General features: G+C 43.1%; 1 protein-coding gene across 1 annotated transcript in view; it reads left to right on the top strand.

Annotated features, from left to right (window-relative positions):
• LOC121322458 (ATP-binding cassette sub-family A member 12-like) overlaps window positions 1-19,901 on the top strand; it is a 49,496-nt gene that overhangs the window by 26,071 nt on the left and 3,524 nt on the right. The window contains exons 27-54 of the mRNA XM_041262481.1: window positions 240-419; window positions 643-958; window positions 2,034-2,148; window positions 2,800-3,129; window positions 4,059-4,128; window positions 4,319-4,453; window positions 4,767-4,922; window positions 5,294-5,477; window positions 5,929-6,147; window positions 6,624-6,820; window positions 7,303-7,460; window positions 8,260-8,496; window positions 8,929-9,046; window positions 9,367-9,613; window positions 10,105-10,194; window positions 11,322-11,415; window positions 11,626-11,753; window positions 13,259-13,346; window positions 13,922-14,030; window positions 14,329-14,383; window positions 14,796-14,973; window positions 16,321-16,436; window positions 17,227-17,386; window positions 17,496-17,749; window positions 18,415-18,616; window positions 18,709-18,818; window positions 19,117-19,267; window positions 19,581-19,715. Of these exons, the coding sequence (XP_041118415.1) occupies window positions 240-419; window positions 643-958; window positions 2,034-2,148; window positions 2,800-3,129; window positions 4,059-4,128; window positions 4,319-4,453; window positions 4,767-4,922; window positions 5,294-5,477; window positions 5,929-6,147; window positions 6,624-6,820; window positions 7,303-7,460; window positions 8,260-8,496; window positions 8,929-9,046; window positions 9,367-9,613; window positions 10,105-10,194; window positions 11,322-11,415; window positions 11,626-11,753; window positions 13,259-13,346; window positions 13,922-14,030; window positions 14,329-14,383; window positions 14,796-14,973; window positions 16,321-16,436; window positions 17,227-17,386; window positions 17,496-17,749; window positions 18,415-18,616; window positions 18,709-18,818; window positions 19,117-19,267; window positions 19,581-19,715 (4,532 nt within the window). The remainder of the gene's footprint in view (window positions 1-239; window positions 420-642; window positions 959-2,033; window positions 2,149-2,799; window positions 3,130-4,058; window positions 4,129-4,318; window positions 4,454-4,766; window positions 4,923-5,293; window positions 5,478-5,928; window positions 6,148-6,623; window positions 6,821-7,302; window positions 7,461-8,259; window positions 8,497-8,928; window positions 9,047-9,366; window positions 9,614-10,104; window positions 10,195-11,321; window positions 11,416-11,625; window positions 11,754-13,258; window positions 13,347-13,921; window positions 14,031-14,328; window positions 14,384-14,795; window positions 14,974-16,320; window positions 16,437-17,226; window positions 17,387-17,495; window positions 17,750-18,414; window positions 18,617-18,708; window positions 18,819-19,116; window positions 19,268-19,580; window positions 19,716-19,901) is intronic.

Raw genomic sequence — 19,901 nt, 5'->3', positions numbered from 1 at the left:
CTTTCTTTCTTTCTTTCTTTCTTTCTTTCTTTCTTTCTTTAAATAGTAAGAGTCCGTCTCACCTGCTCAAACTACCTTAGAGAAGTGTGAACTGTACTGTCAACATTTCTGTTTCCATGCATAGCATGTAGTCCATGATTGCTTCAAATTAAGCACAAGAGTTGCCAACTTCTTGTCTAGGCCATTTTTATGCTGACACCTTGAAGGTTTGAAACTTGAATTCCTCTTCACATGTACAGCAAACTTGACTAAAATGTTGGAAGAGAACCAGAAAGTGATGGACCAGCTGACAGTCCTCTCCCAGCTGATGCTCAACCTGTCCTCCTGTGTGAATTTCAACCGCAATCAGCCGGTCAGCAGCATAGCGGAGATGAACGCCATGGCCAAAGAGCTCCTCAAGACCAAGGAGCTGTACGCTAGTAAGTGCTGAACACATTGAGAATTATTCACATTGCCTCTCCCAAGCCACAAAGATATACTGTAGTCAAGCCACTCATACACATGTCATGCTGTATGCAGGAGTTTTCAATACATGTAGATAAGTGTTTGTCTTATTGGGTACAAGCTTACTTTGCAAAAATGTTTGATCCATAACTTCAATCTGTGTCGTCTTCCTGATCTATTATCTGCCTAAAATTTCAGGTATCATTTTTAAAATGCCTCCAAAAAGCAGTCGTCGAAAGAGGTCAGCTGGTGCTGGCATCTCCCTGCCCGCTGAGATGAGATACACCATACGCATGGCTGTGCAGAACTCCATGAGAACTGACAGAATAAGAAACCCTTTCTGGACACCCGGATCCTACGTCTCATCCAACAAAAACCAGCGATACAACCGTGGCTTTATCAACCTGCAGGAGAGCATCGACAGGGCCATCATTGACATCCAAGCAGGCAGGAAGGTTGAGGAGCCAGCCGTCCAGCTACAGGCCTTCCCCTACCCCTGCTACTTCAGAGACAAGTAAGACCCACCGATACAAAGTTATTCCTCGTACCTCGCTGGGAATGCAAACCCAGGGATATAGTAGAGGTTATATCTCATCCTCGCTGGGAATGCAAACCCAGGGATATAGTAGAGGTTATATCTCATACCTCGCTGGGAATGCAAACCCAGGGATATAGTAGAGGTTATATCTCAGACCTCGCTGGGAATGCAAACCCAGGGATATAGTAGAGGTTATATCTCAGACCTCGCTGGGAATGCAAACCCAGGAATATAGTAGAGGTTATATCTCAGACCTCGCTGGGAATGCAAACCCAGGGATATAGTAGAGGTTATATCTCAGACCTCGCTGGGAATGCAAACCCAGGGATATAGTAGAGGTTATATCTCAGACCTCGCTGGGAATGCAAACCCAGGGATATAGTAGAGGTTATATCTCATACCTCGCTGGGAATGCAAACCCAGGGATATAGTAGAGGTTATATCTCATACCTCGCTGGGAATGCAAACCCAGGGATATAGTAGAGGTTATATCTCAGACCTCGCTGGGAATGCAAACCCAGGGATATAGTAGAGGTTATATCTCAGACCTCGCTGGGAATGCAAACCCAGGGATATAGTAGAGGTTATATCTCAGACCTCGCTGGGAATGCAAACCCAGGGATATAGTAGTGGTTATATCTCAGACCTCGCTGGGAATGCAAACCCAGGGATATAGTAGAGGTTCTCTTGTGCCCTCAGACTTGCGGAGGACCTTTATGGAGGGTCACTGAGAATATCAGAATCTGGGGATATCGGGAGATTCACAGTCGCATGTCACACTAACTCATAATGAGAACTCATTTTCCAATTTGATCAAATTTGAATAAAACAATTTTGACCACAGGCTCTTGAGTGTATCAGAGTCTGGGAGTACATATTGGAGCCTATCCATCTGTGTATTACACTTACATTTTGACTGGTAAATGCTGTGAATGTTGGCTATGGTTATGGTAATCTACATTTATACTAATACAAAACTGACCTGCTTTATTGGGTCAATTCCTAGTTGTCCTGTAGTGTTAAAACATTTTCTCCATACCTGTGTTTCCAGTTTCCTCAACAGCATGTCGAACAGCTTCCCGCTCGCACTCATGGTTGCTTGGGTCCTTTTCATCGCTGCGTTTGTCAAAAAGCTGGTTCACGAGAGAGAGCTGAGACTTCACGAGGTAGGAGTGGAACTGCTGCTTGTGTGCCCACGTCGTTTATCCTTCACACTTTGCCATTGTCAACAGGATTGTTTCAGCTACAAGACTGCACAGATATTGTCTCTCACTAAATAGAATTCTGTTTGCAGATGTGTGCCTCTCAGTGCAAAGATAAGCAACAGCGATTATTTAATTCATGCATTTCATTTCACTTCCAGATTTAAGCCTTTTAGGAAAGGTGTATGCTTGTGAAACCATACCAGCACCCCCAAAAAAGTTAACATACAAACCTTAATGAGGATGGTATTTAACATTTTCAAAGAAATATTCATTTTAATTATTAAATTAGAGTATTTTAAGTGGCAACAAAGCATGATAAATACCAGTTGCTCTAATGGTTATTACAGATGTTTCTTTCATTGCTTGCAAAACAGAATAGCCAAGCTCTATCTGGTGTCTTCACTAAGAAATTAAAGAAAGAAGCAGTATCATCCGTCCCTGATATGGGACCTCCTTAAAAAAAATAAAAAGGAAACCTGAAGGTTGAAATGTAATTTGGAGCTCTTTACTCGTGACTATATAACTAGAATAAGATAACTAAAATAGTAGTGATATCATAACTGTAAGCAGTTTAGAGACATTAAACATGGGCTCCTGCCTCCCCCTCCCCAGTACATGAAGATGATGGGAGTGAACCCCAGCAGCCACTTCTGTGCCTGGTTCATAGAGAGTGCCTGCTTCCTCCTCGTCACCATCATCATCATGACCATCATCCTGAAGGCGGGTAAGATCTTCCCCAACAGCAACGGCTTCATCATTTTTCTGTTCCTGTGCGACTACGGCTTCTCCATCCTGGCCATGAGCTTCCTCATCAGCGCCTTCTTCGACCGCACCAATGTGGCCGGCCTCAGCGGCAGCCTTATCTACATCATCTGCTTCTTCCCATTCATTGTCGTGGTGACCATCGAGTCCAGCCTCACCTTCTCAACCAAGAGCCTCCTGGTAAGACAGCCTCTCCCACCCTCTCTCCCTCTGTGCCCCTGCTGCTCTAGCCTCCTGGTAAGAGAGCCTCTCCCTGCCCTGCCCCATCCCTCTGTGCCCCTGCTGCTCTAACTCTGTTCACACATTCCCACCTGGGAGGTTAACTCTGAAAGCAGTCCAGCCTATTTCCATTAGCAGCAGACTGAGAAAAGGCAGGATTCGAAGTCACAGTTACGATAGAAGGCTGGTCAAATCAGCCTCACTAATATATTGGTGTCCAGTGTGAAGGATGCCCTCAAATTGCAGACACTGAAGATATCTCGCAGGGTTCAATCAGAAACTATAGCACCCAGGTTATTTCTCAGCTTTATAGTTTCTATTTAACTGTTGTGGTATGACTAGAGGTCAAGGCTGGCCAGCAGCAGAAATAGCACTCACCCACAGGGAGTAATGCAGTTCAGTGGTTTTGGAGCACTTTTAATAAACACAACAAACAAAGCACGAGAACAAAATAAAGGTTTTAAACAAAACACTACAAACTCTTCAAAACACATAAAACGAAACAGCAGCCAAGCACAGCCATCCCAGTGCACGCTTTCTTGTTTTTCTCTTATCTAAACACCCTCACCACCACTCCACCTATAAACAAATACTCCTTTGTCCTTTTTTCATAGCGTGTGAACAGGAGTAATTGACAGTCAATCATTTAATGATCACCTGGTCACATTCCACACTTTTCAATCAACCATCAATCACTCAGTTAATCTCTTAATATTGAAACCCAATTTCCATCACCAGATACACATGTGTAGAGCCTCTGATCTGCACGTATCCTCACCTTGCTGTCTCACAGAATAATTCTCTCTCCAATGTCAGGCCATTGTTTATATTGGGTCCATGTAATCATGAGTATTAACAAGCTAAGATTATTTTCTCTTTCTGCTTTACAGTGCCTGTTTGCCCCAACTTGTTTCAGTTATGCAGGTCAATACATTGGTCGCTATGAAGGGCAGAACATAGGTTGGTCTCCTATTTTGGTGTTACTTTTTTATTTTTACTTGCTCACATACAGTAACATCTGATTGTTATTCTGAAGCTTATTACCAGGTGTGACTACTTTAGAAGCTGCACTGAATCCTTATTTCATACACCGATGTGCTTTGGGTCTTGATTATCTTTTTTTTCTGCTTCTTTTCCTCCCCGTTTTTAGGAATCCAGTGGGATAACTCCTACATCTCCCCATTGTCTAATGATACCACCTCCTTCGGCTGGCTCTGCTGGCTGCTATTCATCGACTCCCTTGTCTATTTCACCGTCGGCTGGTATATCCGGAATGTCTTTCCAGGTACTGAAGCTCTTTGTGCGACAGGATGAAAAATAATTGGGTGGATAACACATTTATATGTCAACTTTAAAAAATCTATATTGTTAGAAACGTTAACTCAAGTAAGCAAAACTGAAGAGACACTAGCTGAAACGTTTGTCTGATCAGATTGTACTAAAGAGACACTAGCTGAAACATTCCTCTGTTTGACTCGGTTCCTTATAATATTCATGTTATTAGCAAATCAAACATGGATGCATGACACCATACCAGGGTGAGGTTGCTGAAGTACTGGGTGTAATGTTCTTCTCCCTGTTCGCTCCTGTCTCTCCAGGGAAGTATGGCATTGCCTCCCCGTGGTATTTCCCGGTCCTGCCCTCATTCTGGGCAGAGTGCTGTGGCTTTAACACATGCAGAAAAGACAGTGGAAGAGGGCTCCTGTTCACCAACATCATGCTGCAGAGCGGGAACATCGATCACAAGAACAAAGGTATTCCTTTTACCTGAGATAAATATATACCACACTGTATGAAAGTATTAATTCTGTGGTGTTACACTCAATATTAATGATCTAAACACTGACACATCTTAATACTGACACCCTACAATTTATAAGCTTGGCTTTTTCCGCTGACAACATTTCACTGTAAATTTTTTCTTGGTCAATAAATGAGAGTTCAAGTGCTGATTTTGCTGCAGCACTGTTTAGATCATTAGATCCATTGCTAAATCAGAGACTCACACAGAAGACATGAACACTTCATACTGCAGCTAACTGAATTGTTTATTGTTATTCCAACTCTGCTTTATCTAAAGCACTCACGCACACGAACACACGTGCATCTCTTTCTCTTCCCGCAGGTGACGAGGGGTTTACCTCCAAGGGGGAGACTGAGCTGGAAGGCCTGCCCGTGGGCGTATCTCTCCACGGCCTCACCAAGCTCTTTGGCCAAACTGTTGCCATCCAGAATCTCAACCTCAACTTCTACGAGGGCCATGTGACCACACTGCTGGGGCACAACGGAGCGGGCAAGACCACCACCATGTGAGAATCTGTCCTTGCAGCACTGATCTGTGCGCTCAGTTTTTGATAGTTTTCATCTCTTGTACAAGTTTACCATAGTAAAATCATAGCTAAGTGTAATTAAGCAAGATGAAAGCATGGTGAAGCATAAGTAAGCTTTGTAAAGAATAGCGAGGTGTGGTAAAGCACAGAAACAAACATAGAAAACCAAGGTAGATTATTGTAAAACATAATTTTAATCATGGGGAAAAGCGCGGTAAAACTGAAAAAATACTGTGCAAAAATAGCGTGGTAAAGAAACGACCAACAGAAACAAATCTTTGTTCCCGTTTTTTTGTTTTGTTTACCGTTGCCACAGCTGAAAATGGGGATGATATTTCAGCTGCCCTTGCTGCACCTCAGTACATGTGAAGCATCTCTGTGCCGTTTCCTCCAGGTGATGTCTGATCCGTGTTCTCCTCATTTTGTTCAGGTCCCTGCTGACTGGGCTGTATAGCCCCTCGTCCGGCTCCGTCCTGGTGTATGGGAAGGACATGCAGACGCACATGGATGCTGTGCGCAGAGACATGGGGGTGTGTATGCAGTACGACGTCCTCTTCGAGCACCTCACTGTCAGAGAGCACCTCTTGCTGTACGGACAGATCAAGAGCCCTGGCTGGAACAAGCATGAACTGAACCAGCAAGTGCGCAAGTAAGGATCTCCTGCAGAACCAAGGGTTAGGGTTATTAGTGTCTGAAAGCAAAACAGAGCAATGCGGAATGCAATTATTTATTTATTTATTTATTTATCTATTTATTTATTTATTTATTATTAATACCAAAAAAGTGTTTACTGTTTTTAAAAAACTAACAGGGAGGACTTTCAAAGAAGTTTGCTTCAAAAAGTACATTTTTGGTTTTAAAACATGTTTTAGAAATTAGAAAAAAAAAAAAAAAAAACACAGCAGATATGTAATTAAGGCAGTTTATATGAGGTAAATATTTTATTTTGACAAAAAAATGTAAATAAATAAAACAAAGAAGTAATTTAAAAGTAATACAAGTAAAAGTAATTTACACTTTGGATTAAAAAGCTTTGCAAGTGTGTTCAGAACATTGAGACAGAGTCGGTTTTGATTTTTACCCTGGCACTCGACCTGACCCCTTGCTGCCTGTTCCCTTGCTCAGCACCCTGAAGGAGACTGGCATGTACGCCCATCGGCACAAGCGCGTGGACACGCTCTCGGGTGGGATGAAGAGGAAGCTCTCCATCTCCATCGCGTTCATCGGTGGCTCTAAGACGGTGGTCTTGGATGAGCCCACCACTGGCGTGGACCCCTGCTCCCGGAGGAGCATCTGGGACATCGTCATCAGACACAAGACAGGTGAGGGGCATGGGCAGCACTGCCCAGCACAGCTGCCTGAGCGCACAGGGCGCTCAAGCAGGAATGTTGGGTTATACAGAGCTGTAACACTTCTATATGTCCTATGACTGGGTTTGAAGGTAGAAGGCAGTGGTTTAGAGGCTTTGGGCTGGATTCCTCCAGATCATCATCATTAGCACACATTTTTTAGGCAAATATATATATATATATACACACATACACGAGTAACAATCTTGAACTTTTTGTGCTGCAGAGCAAGGGAGTCTGACACTGCAAACGTTCACCTCCTAAAGCTTCTATGCTATCCTGCAATATCATTGTTGTTTTTGAGCATAGTATAGTGAACACTTGAACCACAAATTAACAAAGAAGCATCTTTTAAAATGTAATCAGGTCTTGGCTATCCATTTGCACGCCTGCATGGCAGAGAAGAGTGTCCCTCCAGACACATAACCCTGTAAAACACCTTGTTCTGTTCCCAGGGCGCACCATCATCCTGTCCACTCACCACCTGGATGAGGCAGAGGTCCTGAGTGACCGCATTGCCTTCCTGGAGCACGGGGGGCTCAAGTGCTGCGGATCCCCCTTTTACCTGAAGGAGAAGCTGGGCCAGGGCTACAACCTGATCCTTACCAGGAGGGTGAGTGACTGACGGCACCTCCACACCAGATGAATGCTCAATCGGGCTGTCTGTCTGCCATCCGTATCATTTAATGTGTGTGTCTGTTACTCTCTCTCACTCACCCTTTTCCCAATATTTTTTTTAAAGGATGTTCAATATATTGTTTTTATCCACTGCACCTCATGGCGGCCTTGGCAGAAGTGAATATTTCATTCTTTCTATATATATTTTCTATAACTGTTTAACCTCATTGTCCATCTTCTTAACACCACTAAATACAGTGAAACATGGAGTTTGTGATATAATTATTTCTTAGCAGATGCCTTTATCCAGGGCAGCTTACAGTTGTTACAAAATAGCACATTGCTAAATATTGCATTATGAAATATCACAATACAAAATATCACATTACAGATAATGCAGTTATAAAATACAGTAGTCAATAGGAGCAAGTTGAACTAAGAAGAAAAATACAGTAAATAATTGTTTGACAGCAATTTCTACTGAGAGCAGTAAAACTTACAGTAAAAATCTTTGCTTGTAACGGTAAATTCTATTAAGAGCACGTAGTGAGTAAAATAAACGGATAAGAACAATTTCAATTAAGAGCAATTATAACAAATATGAGTACAGTTACCTCTTTCAGAGTAAAATCAGGTACAAGATACAGAAAATAGTTCTAATTGAGAGCAGTAGTAGAATACTGCAAAGTTAACTATTTTCAGGGGCCAATATTCCGACCTGTCACTGTTTAGATCACTGCAATAAACACTCCCTCGCTCTCGCTCACTCTCGCTCTCGCTATCTGTCTCTGCAGATGCCGCCCCCTGGCTCAGAAGATTACTGTGTCCCTGATATCCTCACCAGGTTCATCCAGTCCCACATGCCCGAGGCTCAGTTGAAGGGGAAGATGGGGGCGGACCTGGTCTACGCCCTGCCCCCCTTCGGAGCCCAGCATGCCGATGCTTACCGATCCCTCCTGAGCCAGCTAGACAGGTGCCTGGACACCCTACGGCTCAGCTGCTATGGCATCTCCGAAACCACTCTGGAGGAGGTGAGCCAGGTGCCACTCAAAAGAACTGCAGCGCTACACAGCCAACAGGGCTGCAGTTGCCAGCATTAGACAACATGTCAAATATCTGCCATCGCTGTGCCATACATTCTGAAGAGGTGAACTGGAACCAAAGCAAGGATCAGTGGCAGTGCAAGTAAAATCTAGTTGCTTGTTTTCAGAAGTAGGAGGACGTATTTTGTGAAACGCCTGTGTTTCCACAAAACGTATTTCTGTGTAAACTGCCTTTTGTTTGTGGTTAAGGTAGGGAGTACTGTGACCTGCTGTGACCGTGGATCACGATCACTTTAAGGATTGGCCTACTCTTTATCTAAACAGATCTGTACTGCAGGGAGTCTCTGAGCCAGATCACAGGTACCAACATGGACTTGAGACCTCAATCTCTCTTCTTTCTTTCTCTTTCTCTCTCACCAGGTCTTCCTCCAAATGACAAAGGACAATGAAAACAAGGACACAGCCTGGTCGAACACGCAAATGGTGGTCCAGGTCCCCGAAGACGCCGCCAGTAGCTATAACGTCAGTGACAGACAAGGTAGGACTGTGTGTTTAAATCCGCATGGGCACCAAATAAGTTTATTGTGTCTATCCACATCTCCAATATTAAAACTATGAAGCTGTTTCTCTGTAATGCTGTTGTTGATATATTTTAATTTGTTATTATGTATTACCAAGGGACCAATGGCAAATTGGCAGTTATTGCATTGTAAAAAAAAACAACAACTAAATTACAAAAAAACAGGCTTAAAAATCCCACCACAGCACAGCTGACACAAAGGAGAAAGGCATTAACCAAAATGTTTGCCTATATGATTTAGTTCCTCACAGTTTTCATTGAATTGTCCCTGCCCACAGCCCTGACTGGCTCCTCCTCTCTCGGGGGGCCCCGCCTCTTCGCACAGAAGGTGGTGGGGATGCTGTTGAAGAGGATCCACCACTCACGAAGGGACTGGAGGGGCCTGCTTGCCCAGGTCATACTGCCCGTGTTGTTCGTCATCGCTGCCATGGGGATGGGCACCATCAAGAATGGGATCCAGGAATATCCCGAAATAAATCTCTCACCTGCCTTGTACGGATACGACAGCCAGTCTGTCTTCTTTGGGTAAGAGAGTCACATCCACAGCTAGCTGACATCAAAACGTTGCATTATTGTGGATTAAACTTGTGTTTTGAGTCCCCATTTACAAGTTATTTCAATTAATTCTGCTAGAATTTCAGTGATTTCATAATAGTTAAAAATGGACCCAGACTCAGAGTGATCTGAGGAATGAATTCACCATTCAATTAGAAATCATCCCCACTGCTGGTATTCACAAGATGGTTCAAACCCTGTGCCTGAGCTAGCCTCTAATTATCTATAGGCAGCAACTGGAACTGAAGATCAGACCAAACTTATCAAAAATAGCAAGAAACTAAGGGGCAGTCTAAACAAATTACCATGACATGACATGTGACGTCACTAACGTTTTAATAATAATAAAACTATTCCATTGTATTAGATTAGAGGATCACAGTGTAAGAGCATGTTGAAAGCAGACTGTTTAAGGAAGTTAGTTTAATGAACTCCTGTCTTCTCTCTCCCCTCTCCAACAGGCTTAGAAACCCCAGTGCCAGTGATCTGGTCTCTAAGATGATGTCATTTCCTGGAATAGACAACTTCTGCTTGTATAACCCTGGGAATGAGTATGTACACACTCTGTGATGGGGGTGTTAAACTCCATTTCATTTTCAAAACCATTTCAACAGTGGCATGTTTGGAATGCTGGCCACCACTCAAACAGTCCATAACAAACAGACTTTCAAATAAATGACTACAGTGTTATTGTGAGTAAAACAACAGGTGTAAAACACTAAGGAGTATAAAGGACATGATTAAATACTGCATATGAAATAAATAACCACACTCTATAGCTACTACTGCATAAACACTAAGGACAACATCTGGATTTCACATGCAAGTTTACCAAATCCTTTAGACAAAATTTAGAAACTTAACGTTTTGACTAACGTTGAAATGGGTAAACCAGTGATGGAAACAGGGCTCCCACTGCATAGCAGTCAGAGCCGTCTCTGGTTTTACTATGAGTTTAATATGACACACCTGAGCTTGTTCCCTATACACACTATGTATGCAATTGGAGTCTTATTGCCATCCCTGTAAGCTCTAAACTACTAAAACTCCCAACTTTGCAGCACAATTTTGGTTTAAGAGAGACAATGTTTTATACATAACAAATACTGACAGCAGGGTTAAGTATTTAACAATGACTTTTATCAAGTGAAGAGCAGTTTCTAATTTGGTTTTATATAACTTGTGAAACACAATGGTGACCAATAGCAACATGCTGTCCCAGTATGTGCTACTGCAGGACATACCTGAAACTGATCAGCTTTTAACCATCATTTTAATTTAAAGGTATTTATATGAGAACATGGTGCAGCTTCTCGTGTAATCATGATTTCAATATAGTATAATAATGTAGTGTTTCATATATTATTGTCATTTTTAACAAAACATTAAAATGCTAAAATACTACAGAGAAGAGATTCTCCAAGTGGAATGTCAGTGTCACCTTGTGGTGGACTCCAGTACTGTACCTGTGTGATTGTTGAACTGGTATTGCACCTTGCACAGTATACATGCTGTTACTTGCACCCTCGTGAGGTATGACAACAAATGGCAAAGTGAAGATCGCAAGATAATGGATGTGCAGGAATCCTAGTTTAAAAGTGCGTGCCGGAGATCTGAAATCCGGTACAGCATGTTGCTTTTCAGGTGGTCTGAAATACAGAGCGTGTTGTTTTTCCAGCCAATGTCTGAATAAAGAGGGGTCCGGAGACTGGATTTCAAGTGGAAAAGCTCCTGTGTCATACAAGCCATGTGACTGCAATACTACTGTTCAGGTAAGAGGGGCAGAGTCCCAAACACCTGGTCTACTTTCTTACTTACTTTCTTTGTTTCTATAGTTAAACCCACCTTTTATAAAACCACAGTGTCTTACCTATGCTTTGATCACACTGTGCTGTTCTTTTACAATAGGAAACATTTACGAATTGTAAACTATCAGTTCTTGCCATATGTTTCAACAGTTTCTTCTGCATTTTTTTTTTCAGCTCTGCCCAAGAGATGATTATGTACCCCCTCATAAAAAGGCCCCCTCCTTGCAAACAGTGTACAACCTGAGTCAATTGAATGTAGAAAACTACCTACTCTCTACAGCAAACAGCTTCATCCAGAACAGGTATGGGAGTGCTATCGTTAGTGTTACTCAGGGTCAGTAAACGTCTTGCTTTCAAGAAAGCCCGTTTCCATTCATACAGGAAAAGGGTTTGGTTTAGGATTTGATATCCAGGACATTTTTCAGTTTATGAATTCAGTAGGGACATCTAAATGAAAATGGGGAGAGGGGATAGTTTTGGAAATCCAGCCACCTGTTGTTAGTGTTACTGCATTAGCTACTTGTGCTCCTGCTGTGGGCTGAGCCAGCCCTAACAAACCATTACTGTGGTATAATGTGTTGAAATAATGACGGCGTGCAGTAAAGACGAGCAAAAGCATTACTGTCACAGAGAAGAATCAGGCTGGTGGTGAAGCATTGTAAACCATTCAGTTAATTCATTAGAAATCACCTAGGAGAGAGTAGCCGCTAAGGATGTCATCTTGACAATACTAACGTTCTGACAATTTTTACCAACGGTTTTTGTTTTATGTTTCATAATAACTCCTGAGTACAGTCATTCTTTTTGTGATTTTGAACACATTGCAACAACAACTTCAATTTATATAGTGCTGTGGCAGGGCAGGAGCCTTGCACATGAAGAGTGGATTTTGTGTATATATTGTAAATAGTATTACGTAAATGTGTGTAATTAATTAATGAAGTACCTGACGCTCCTGGGAGAGCCTGTCTTCTGTGTGTGATTGCCAGCTGTGGATAATCAGCAGGGCGTCAGGTATAAAGAGGTCCTGTTTGTTCACGTTGGAGCTGCTGCAAAGCCAAGGACAAAGGGCTGAACACCGTCCACGCTACCCGGATATGGAGACCTGGCTGTGTAATCCTGATCGCCGTGAGTGATCCGAAGTGAAACCGCCGACAGCCCTGCTAGTAGTCTGAGTCGGGGTTTGGGTATAATTGAAGAGAGAAGATTAGTTCAGGGATTGTAAGTCCCACTAATGTATAGAGAGAAAGGTGTATAAAGCAGGACCTCCATATCTTAGGGAGTAGCGCACGCCGTTTCTACGGCACCTTTTATTTTGATAGTTTTTTGTACTATTTTTATTTTGCCTTTGTACAGCTTGCTGTATGTGTCCTCTGTGCGTTACCAATGCTGGTAATGTCACATGACCCCTTTTGTTTTGTTTATTTACTTTGTGTCAATAAATCCTGCGTGCATGTGCAGGCATTTTTCAACTCTGTCATGCATATCAGCGGCTACCCACATGTGACACGAGCACCCTGTCACAAGTGTCATATCCTGTGCAGACCTGTAAGTCTCAAGGCGCTTACACGCTACAAGTTCATCTGTAGGATGTCTCTTATTATAACCCTGTCTTTTCATACAGTTTGAAAGCATTGCATCCTGCACAGTCCCTCTTGTCCAAACTGCATGAGAGGACATCTCTCTTCACACATCCTATTAAGTGATAGTAAAAGCTTGGTGACAGCATTGTAAATGGTACCATCACAAAGTTCTGTGAGGGGGCTCCTGCAAGCACACTGATCTCTGCACTCTGTTCGTATTGCAGGTATGGTGGCTGGGTCTTCGGCGGTCCTCTCCCAGTTGATCTCCGGATGGATTTTGACCCTGTGCCAGCAAACAGGACGTTGACAAAGGTAAGGGGTGAACACGAGGCAGGGCAGACTAAAGGCAATCGTCTGCACGGGAGACTTTACATTTTTCACCTTGCATTTTACATTTCATCTCCTCTAAACTGAATCATCGCGCCAGTTCAATTCCCAGCGCAGTCAAATCTTTATTATCAAGACTAATTGAGACCCGGAGGTATTTGTACAATTCAGTTTATTCAAGCTGAAGAATTGAAGAGATAATTGCTTTTTTCTGAGTGGATAAAATCCTAGGTGGAGACCAGGTTTTGATACTAGTGTGGGAGACTGTTTCCTTGAAGTATGCTGAGTGGACAAATGCTGTGGAGCATTAGATTTTAATAATAAAAAAGCATATGTGCTGCTTCCACAGTACTGTAAATAGAAAATCTGGATATGGTTCACGAACAGCCATATGAATGAAATCTTATTCTACAGGAAAAGTTAAGATTCTTGGAAATAGGCATTATAATGTGTGAAAATCCACTATGGCAAGCTGCCACATCATTTTAACATACTGTACTCACATGCAGTAATAACACCAATGGAGAATACTGTAAGGACTGTATTCTCTTTATTTGTAGGTCTGGTACAACCCTGAAGGATACCACACGATGCCAGCCTATCTGAACAGCCTTGATAACTTCATTCTTAGGGCTAACCTGCCCCCTGGTGTGGATCCACAGAAGTACGGTACGGTCTTCATCTTCTTTTGATTTACACATGTCTGAGAGGTTGCTGCAGATCAAAGACGTTTTGTCCCCTCATTGGAGTGATGCAGTGCAGGTGCTTCCAGCATTTACAATCGCTCCGGTTATACCTTATACAATTATTTAAGGGTATTTTGTTTTAGGCTGATAACTGTTGGAAAATTAAAATATCATCGCTGCCATGGGGGTGGGCTATCTATCTATCTAACACAATAATTAGTTCAACCAGTTCTTGCATGTAGGAAACCTAATGTTTCCCTTGTTTTCTTTTTACATTACAGCTATTTCTGTGTACAGCCAACCATATAAAGGAGGCATCCTAGATGAGGATACTGTGTAAGTATACAACTCTGGGGTTACAGCCACTGATTAGTAAATGCAACATGTCTCTCTGCCCTTCCCTCTGTCTCTCCCGCTCAGGGTTCAGTCTCACCGCCCCTCCCTCTGTCTCTCCCGCTCAGGGTTCAGTCTCACCGCCCCTCCCTCTGTCTCTCCCGCTCAGGGTTCAGTCTCACCGTCCTTCCCTCTGTCTCTCCCGCTCAGGGTTCAGTCTCACCGTCCTTCCCTCTGTCTCTCCCGCTCAGGGTTCAGTCTCACCGCCCCTCCCTCTGTCTCTCCCGCTCAGGGTTCAGTCTCACCTCCCCTCCCTCTGTCTCTCCCGCTCAGGGTTCAGTCTCACCTCCCCTCCCTCTGTCTCTCCCGCTCAGGGTTCAGTCTCACCTCCCCTCTCTCTGTCTCTTCCACTCAGGGTTCACAGTCTGGTGGGCGTGCTGGTCGCCCTCTGCGTCCTCACGGGATACTCCATCATGACAGCCAACTTTGTTATTTACGAGGTCATGGAGTATCAGACGGGTGCCAAGCGTCTCCAGCACATTTCTGGCGTTGGGGAGATCTTCTATTGGATAGTCAACTTCATGTATGATATGGTAAGCACCCCCACTCCTCCGCAACCCCTACCTTTCTCCCCATGTCCGATTGTCCCAGTCAAGGCAGTGAAATTCCAGCTTTTCTAGCAATTGCTCCTTTTGTACAGAATTAAAACAAATAATATTAGTCACAGCCATCAAAATTGCTTTAAAATGGTTTTTAACACGTATCTGAAAAAAAGTGGGCTAAAACTCATGGAAACTGATAAGTACTGTAAGTCTAAATTTAGCAGTGCAAAAATAAATGTGATTTTTCACTACGGAAAATGTAAATTCTCTGCATTATCTAACCATGCATGGTGATCTAGAAGAACTTATTCATGTACAATCCCCCCTTCACTCTACTGATACTGTTGTGTATTTAATCAAGAGATATGCAGCATCGACAATGGAGAACTGCAAAGCACATTACATGGTTTATTTATACTTCCAGAAAGCTTTTCACAAAGGATTAATTCTCAAAATGAACGCAGTAGGGATTCAAGGAAATCCATGGATTAGGGAGTGGTTACCATGTAGAAAACAGAAAGTACTGATTATAGGAGAAACCTCAGAATGGAGTGAGGTAACCAGTGGAGTACCAGAGGGATCAGTATTAGGTCCTCTGCTATTACTAATCCTATACTAATGACTAGAGTCTGGTAAACTTGTTAAATTTGTAGATGACACAAAATAAGAGTGGTGGCAAACAGCAGCAAAGGTCATTCAAAATGATCCAGACAGCATTTAGAAATAGGCAGGGCAGACGCATGGCAAATGACATTTAGTAGAGAAAAATATAAGGTACTGCACGCAAGCAATAAAAATGTGCGTTATAAATACCATATGGGAGATACTGAAATTGAAGAAGGAATCTATGAAAAAGACCTACGGGTTATGTTGACTCAGAAATGTCTTCATCTAGACAGTGTGGGGAAGCTATAAAAAAAGGCCAACAAGATGCTTGGATAAATAATGAAAAGTGACCAGAATTATTCAGGGTTTAAAAGGCATGTCATATGCAGACAGGCTTAAAGAATTTAGTCTATTCAGTCTTGAACAAAGAAGACTACGTGGTGATCTGATTCAAGCCTTAAATTCTAAAAGGTATTGACAGTGTTGACCCAAGGGACTTTTTGACCTGAAAAAAGAAACAAGGACCATAGGTCACAAATGGAGATTAGATAAAGGTGCATTCAGAACAGAAAATAGGAGACACTTTTTTTTACAGAGAATTGTGAGGGTCTGGCACGAACTCCCCAGTAATATTGTTGAAGCTGACACCAAACGAGCAAGATGGGCCGAATGGCCTCCTCCCGTTTGTAAACTTTCTCATGTAACTGTGTCCACGCTGTTGATCCCTTTCAGACGCTGTACCTGATCCCGGTAGCCTTGTCCATAGCTGCCATTGCTGCCTTCCAGCTGCCCGCCTTCAGTAATGGACAGAACCTGGGGGCTGTGTCTCTGCTGCTGGTGCTGTTTGGGTAAGCAATTACCATGGAAACAAACCCCACAAGTGCTTGACTGAGCTGGTTCATGTGAATTGTGAACTAATGTATAGCAGGGTGATTTTACTGCTGCATATTCTCCTAAGGCTGCCCTAGAGCATGTGGACAAGGACCCAAATTGTTTAAAAGGAATATAAATGAGTTTCTAAGTTTTTAATTAGTTCAGAAACACTAAATACTAAATCAAATCTCAAAGAGCGCAGGGCTTTCAGCAACCTCAGTGCCACCTTCATTTATCAAACACAAGCTAATTCGTGGTAATAAATAACAATAGCAACGGGCAGGCTGCCTGCACTCACCTGGAAATGTGTGATTGCTTTTGTTGCGCTTCTTGCTCCGAGAAGCTGCTGTGTCCCTTCGGTTCTTTCTCTCCTCAGTATGTTGTACTGCATTGCCTCAGTTGACTCCAGCTCCTCAGTTAATGCGCATAATACAAGTAAATAAATAAAAACTACACCAAAAAATCAGGTGTGAATAAACAGAGTCATCATCGAGCCAAATACATCTTTAGGGGAGCAGAAATAAAGGCTTTCTTTCTTTCTTTCTTTCTTTCTTTCTTTCTTTCTTTCTTTCTTTCTTTCTTTTTCTTTCTTTCTTTCTTTCTTTCCTTTGCAGAATTGTCTGTAAGCTCTTGAGGGGTTTCCGATGGAAAATATGATGGTTAAAATATTTTGAACAAATAAGAAAAACAATATCATCAAGTAAACGTGGTATTTTTTCTTTTCTTTTACACAATGTAACATTATTGTCTTGCTCTCCTCCTCAGCTTCGGGACGTTCCCGTGGATGTATCTCCTGGCTGGTACCTTCAAGAATGCGGAGATGGCTTTCATCTGTTACGTCTCCATCAACCTCTTCATCGCCATCAACACCATCATCTCCACCTCGGTGGTCTACTTCCTGTCTGAGCTGAAGAAAGACGACCTCGTAAGTAATGCGAGGAATGAAGAGAGAGAAACTCTGTACAGCTGGGGTGCTAATCTGATTGACTGACGGGACTGATGTCCCTGTGCTTTCTCTGTGTTCCCCTCCACAGAACATTAAAGAGGTGTACCGTGTGATGAGCTGCGTGTTCCTGATCTTCCCGCAGTTCAGCTTCGGGAACGGCCTGATGGAGCTGTCCCGCATGCAGTTACAGGTGGATATTCTGGCTGTGTTCGGGATCGACAGCTATAAGAGCCCCTTCAGCATGGACGTCCTCGGGTGGATGTTTGTATCGCTGGCCGTCCAGGGCAGCCTCTGCTTCCTGCTGAGGCTGCTGCTCAACACCTGGCTGCTGCGCAAGATGAGGTAGGCCCTGACATTGCTGGTCTAGAGGCCATGTTGTTAAAACACTGAGGAAATAAGTTTCCTAATGCAGAGCAGTTTCACACATTCTAGGTTTAATTAGGAGCTTGATTAGCCAAAGTTTACTGGGAACAAGCTCAGGTGTGTTTTTATTAAACTCCTAGTATAAGCAAGAATGGATCAAACTGCTATGGAAATAATAGGAGTCTGGGGTAACATTACTAAATTTCCAGTTTTAGCATCTTTTGTTTTCTTATACGGAAATCCCTCCAGCATTACTGATACAATAGTACTGAACAAGCCAGTGGTAGGAAGGTACCCCAGTATTTTGAAAATGGTACCTCAGTGGTTTGGTATGACTTTGCATTACTAAGGTGCCATATCATTACCTGGGTGCTATCAGTGGCACACTGAAATTTCCAGATGTGCGTTTTCTGTGATTTGCTAATGTTTCTGATTTGACTTTCTCCAGGGTATTACTTGGGTACCATAATGGGATCTCAATGGGATTGTTGTCAGTAAGGGTATGCACCGAAAACTTCTGTATTTAAATGGGCAGTGATGAAATGTTAATTGACAGTGTGAAAGTAAAGTTTGTTATACTCTGTGTAGTGGTACTGCAAACAGATAGCTTGCACTAGCCCCGCCCCTTTCTTGACCCTCCCCAGGATCTTGATGTGCAGGATGAGAGCAGTAATGTTCCATGCTCCAGATGAGGACCCCGATGTGAAGGCAGAGCAGGACAGAGTGGACAGCGGTCAAGCCAGCGGAGACCTGCTGCAGCTCAACAAGCTTTGCAAACTGTATCAGAACATCCACAAGAAAGTGCTGGCGGTCAATAACATCTCTGTGGGCATCCCTGCTGGAGAGGTAAGAGCGCAGGCTCTTCCACACTGTACTGCATGAGTGTGCTCTACACTGTTGGTCTGGGACTCAACAGAAGCCTTTGTCACCCATACCAGTGCTTTGGGCTGCTCGGTGTGAACGGAGCAGGGAAGACAACCACCTTTAAGATGCTGACGGCCGAGATCTTCCCTTCCAATGGAAACGCACTCGTCAAGAACACGAACGGGTATCTATTGCTTGAACATTTGATTTATAGAAGAGATATACTGTTACAAGATGTGATAAGATATTCAATAGAGCTTGGAATATAGGAACTAACCTGGCTCGGCTGCTGTGGGGTTTGTTTTTCCTGTTTTTTCTTTTGTTGAGGAGGATCAGGAAAGGACCAGGACACTTATTAGTGTAATGCAAGGAAGTGTTTTGGGGTGGTAAAGAAAGGGAAATCTATGAACTTGCATGCCTAATATTAATATGTTCGTCAACTGTTGGCTCTAAAGCTGAATATCCACTGGGTTTGATTGCAGGAGCACAGTGGACATCATGGACGGCAGCATGGAAGGGATCAGTATTGGCTACTGCCCGCAGGTGGATGCTCTGGATGACCTGCTGACAGGAGAGGAGCACCTGTACTACTACGCCAGGATCCGCGGCATTCCCAGCCAACAAATTCACAGCGTAAGCAGCACAAGATCTCTGCAATGCTTACCCAAGAAAGGCTGTCAGCAATACAGTATATAATATCACCCAGGGAGCGTTTAGAAAAGCGCTCATTGTAATCCTGTGATTTTAGACTAAAAAGAGGAAAAACTAAACTTATTACATTTTTAAGGGGCCAAAAAGAGAGAAAAAAATCGGTTTTAGTACTCCTAATGAAAAAAGAAAATAGGAGGCAGTTTTATTGATATTGGAGTTTTTGGACAGTTTAAGTGTGATTTGTGATGACAGATTGATGGTATTATCAATCGTTCTTTGTTCTTTGCTATTTAAGGTGGTGATGCACCTCCTTCAAAGACTGGAGCTCCTTCCTCACAAAGACAAGCCCACCTGCCAATACAGCTGTGGCACCAAGAGGAAGCTCTCCACTGCCCTGGCTCTCATCGGATCCCCTCAGATCCTACTGCTGGTAAGGGACTGTGCACACCAGCACTGACCTCAATACCTGGGCACTGCTGCACTTTGCTAAAGCTTGCAAATGTTCCTGAACACAATCTTTAACCATCTGCAGAGATCGCATGCGGCAATGTTCTGGTCACACTGAAGGGGTAGCGTGCAGCTGACACAGGCACGTCTGGTGCAGTTTCACTCAGAC

Source organism: Polyodon spathula, chromosome 10, assembly GCF_017654505.1.
Source record: "Polyodon spathula isolate WHYD16114869_AA chromosome 10, ASM1765450v1, whole genome shotgun sequence".
In the NCBI taxonomy this organism is placed as follows: Eukaryota; Metazoa; Chordata; class Actinopteri; order Acipenseriformes; family Polyodontidae; genus Polyodon; species Polyodon spathula.
The sequence above is the reverse complement of the archived record's forward strand: the minus strand, read 5'-3'. Positions and strand labels throughout refer to the sequence as shown.